We start from the raw sequence: 2,089 nt of genomic DNA, 5'->3' as shown, positions 1-2,089 counted from the left end.
TCCGTCCCGCAAAGTTGCGGGTCGGACTTGTCCGACCCGCACAATTGCAGGTCGGACCAATCCGACCCGCGCTTGCGCGGGTCGGACTGATCCGACCCGCGATTGCGCGGGTCGGTTTGTTCCGTCCTGCGTTCGCGCAGTTTTGTCGACTTTTTCTTTTTATGTTCTATTTCTTCCGAGACTTGTTCTTTTCGCGTGTTTGGTCGATTTGTTGACTTGTATGCTTCGCCGCGAGACCGATCATCGAACGCGCGTTGCTTGTTGATCGATACGTGTTGACTGATCGGCGTGCGCGTGTTGACAGACGCGCACGAGCTGACCGATGCGCACGAGATGATTTAACATGCGCTAACTGATTAGCGAATTTTCTTGACTCGCCTATTCATTGCTTCGAGTTTCATGCGGGCTCTCGTAGGCAATTTTAGACGCCTACAGATACCCCCTCCAAAGTGTTTCAGCCTCATTCTTTTATAGAGGAGTCTGAAACGCTTTGGATATGATGGGTCCCCACCTTCAGTCAGTGTTAAGGGATCTACAGATGATTTCGATTCTTGACTTCTCCATATCTTAGCATATTCTGTGTTTTATCAAATAGCTAAGATTTTCCCGGTACTGCGTTTATCGTCTGACCGTTATTGAAGCCTTGAACCGAATTTGGTGTGGTATCAAATGCTTTCCTTATGTCTATATTTATCATGACCCTTGGAGATATGTGTTTCCGGCCATAATTTTTCACCAATTCATGGGCTAAAAGGATATTACTGGCTATATTTCTTCCTTTGACAAAAGCACTCTGGGCATTGCTAATCAGATACCCCATCACTGATTGAATTCTAGTTGCCAGAATTTTTGATATCACTTTATAAAGACAGTTACAGCAAGAAATTGGCCGGAAGTCAGCAGGAGTGTTTGGGCAATGTACCTTGGGTATAAGTGTGATGGATGTAGAGTTGATAGCTCCCAATAGTTTGCCATTTTGGAAAAATTCTTGAATAGCATGAGTGACTTCATCTCCTATCACGTTCCAGGAAGATTTGAAGAAAGAAGATCCATATCCATCAGGGCCTGGGGACTTGTTGTCTGGGATGGAAAACACTGCCTTCCTTATCTCTTCATTTGATATAGGTGCAGATAATAGTCTGATGTGATTTTCATCCAGACATGGACCATTCTGAATAATTTCAGTGCTTGGATCAGATGTTGGGATGGCTGTGCCCATGAGATTTTTATAGTAAGAAATGATTTCCTTAACAATTTCCTCTTCCTCTGTGATTTTCCTTCCCAGGCTGTTGTTTAGAACTAGGACCCTGTTATGATGCCTGTTGGATTTGATAATTGAGTGGAAATAGCTTATGTTTCTATCTCCCTTAACACTCCATTGGATTTTTGCTTTTTGCTGTAGAAAAGAGATTTCACAATTCAGGAGTTTGTTGTATACTGACAGGCTTTCTTTTTCCTGACTAATGAGAGCTTGATTGAAAGGATCAATTTGGAGCTTTTGCTGGACCTCCTCTAGTGCATTCTTTGCTCTACAGACCTGTTCACTTATATTTCCAAAGTGATTTCTGTTAAGGTCTTTCAGAACCTCCCTTAGATTTTTGAGCTTGAGAAAAACTGAGTACATCTTGCAACCTTTTACTTGTTTTTGCCAAATTGAAGATACTGTAGGCAAGTAATTGCTATGTTTAGTCCACATTTTGAAGAACCTGAAGGGTTTCTTGCCATGTCTATCCTCTTCATAAATTGATATTAAAGCTGGGCAGTGATCAGATAAGCTTGGGGACATATACTCAACGTGACTAGAATTGTAATTCTGAATCCATGTGCTATTCACAAGAGTCCTGTCTAGTCTACACCAGACCCTAGTGCCACAATCTTGTTTGTTTGACCATGTTAAGAAATTCCCTACAGTTTTGAGATGCAGGAGATGACAATCCTCTATAAAAGTATTGAAGTCCCTTGTATCTGTATCTGTGAGCTTGATTCCCCCAATTTTCTCTTCATCATTAATCATAGTATTAAAGTCCCCACTGAGAATCCAAGGCACATTACCAATGGATTGTTGAATATGGTAGAGTTCTGTCCATAG

The 2,089-nt window shown here is 41.9% G+C and overlaps 1 protein-coding gene across 1 annotated transcript in view; it reads right to left on the bottom strand.

Moving 5' to 3' along the window:
* Window positions 596–2,089, bottom strand: part of LOC109838161 — a 2,420-nt gene continuing 926 nt past the window's right edge. Inside the window, exon 2 of the mRNA XM_020406625.1 lies at window positions 596–2,030. Coding sequence (XP_020262214.1) covers window positions 596–2,030 — 1,435 coding nt within the window. The remainder of the gene's footprint in view (window positions 2,031–2,089) is intronic.

This window comes from Asparagus officinalis, chromosome 4 (genome assembly GCF_001876935.1).
Source record: "Asparagus officinalis chromosome 4, Aspof.V1, whole genome shotgun sequence".
NCBI classification, from domain to species: domain Eukaryota; kingdom Viridiplantae; phylum Streptophyta; class Magnoliopsida; order Asparagales; family Asparagaceae; genus Asparagus; species Asparagus officinalis.
The sequence above is the reverse complement of the archived record's forward strand: the minus strand, read 5'-3'. Positions and strand labels throughout refer to the sequence as shown.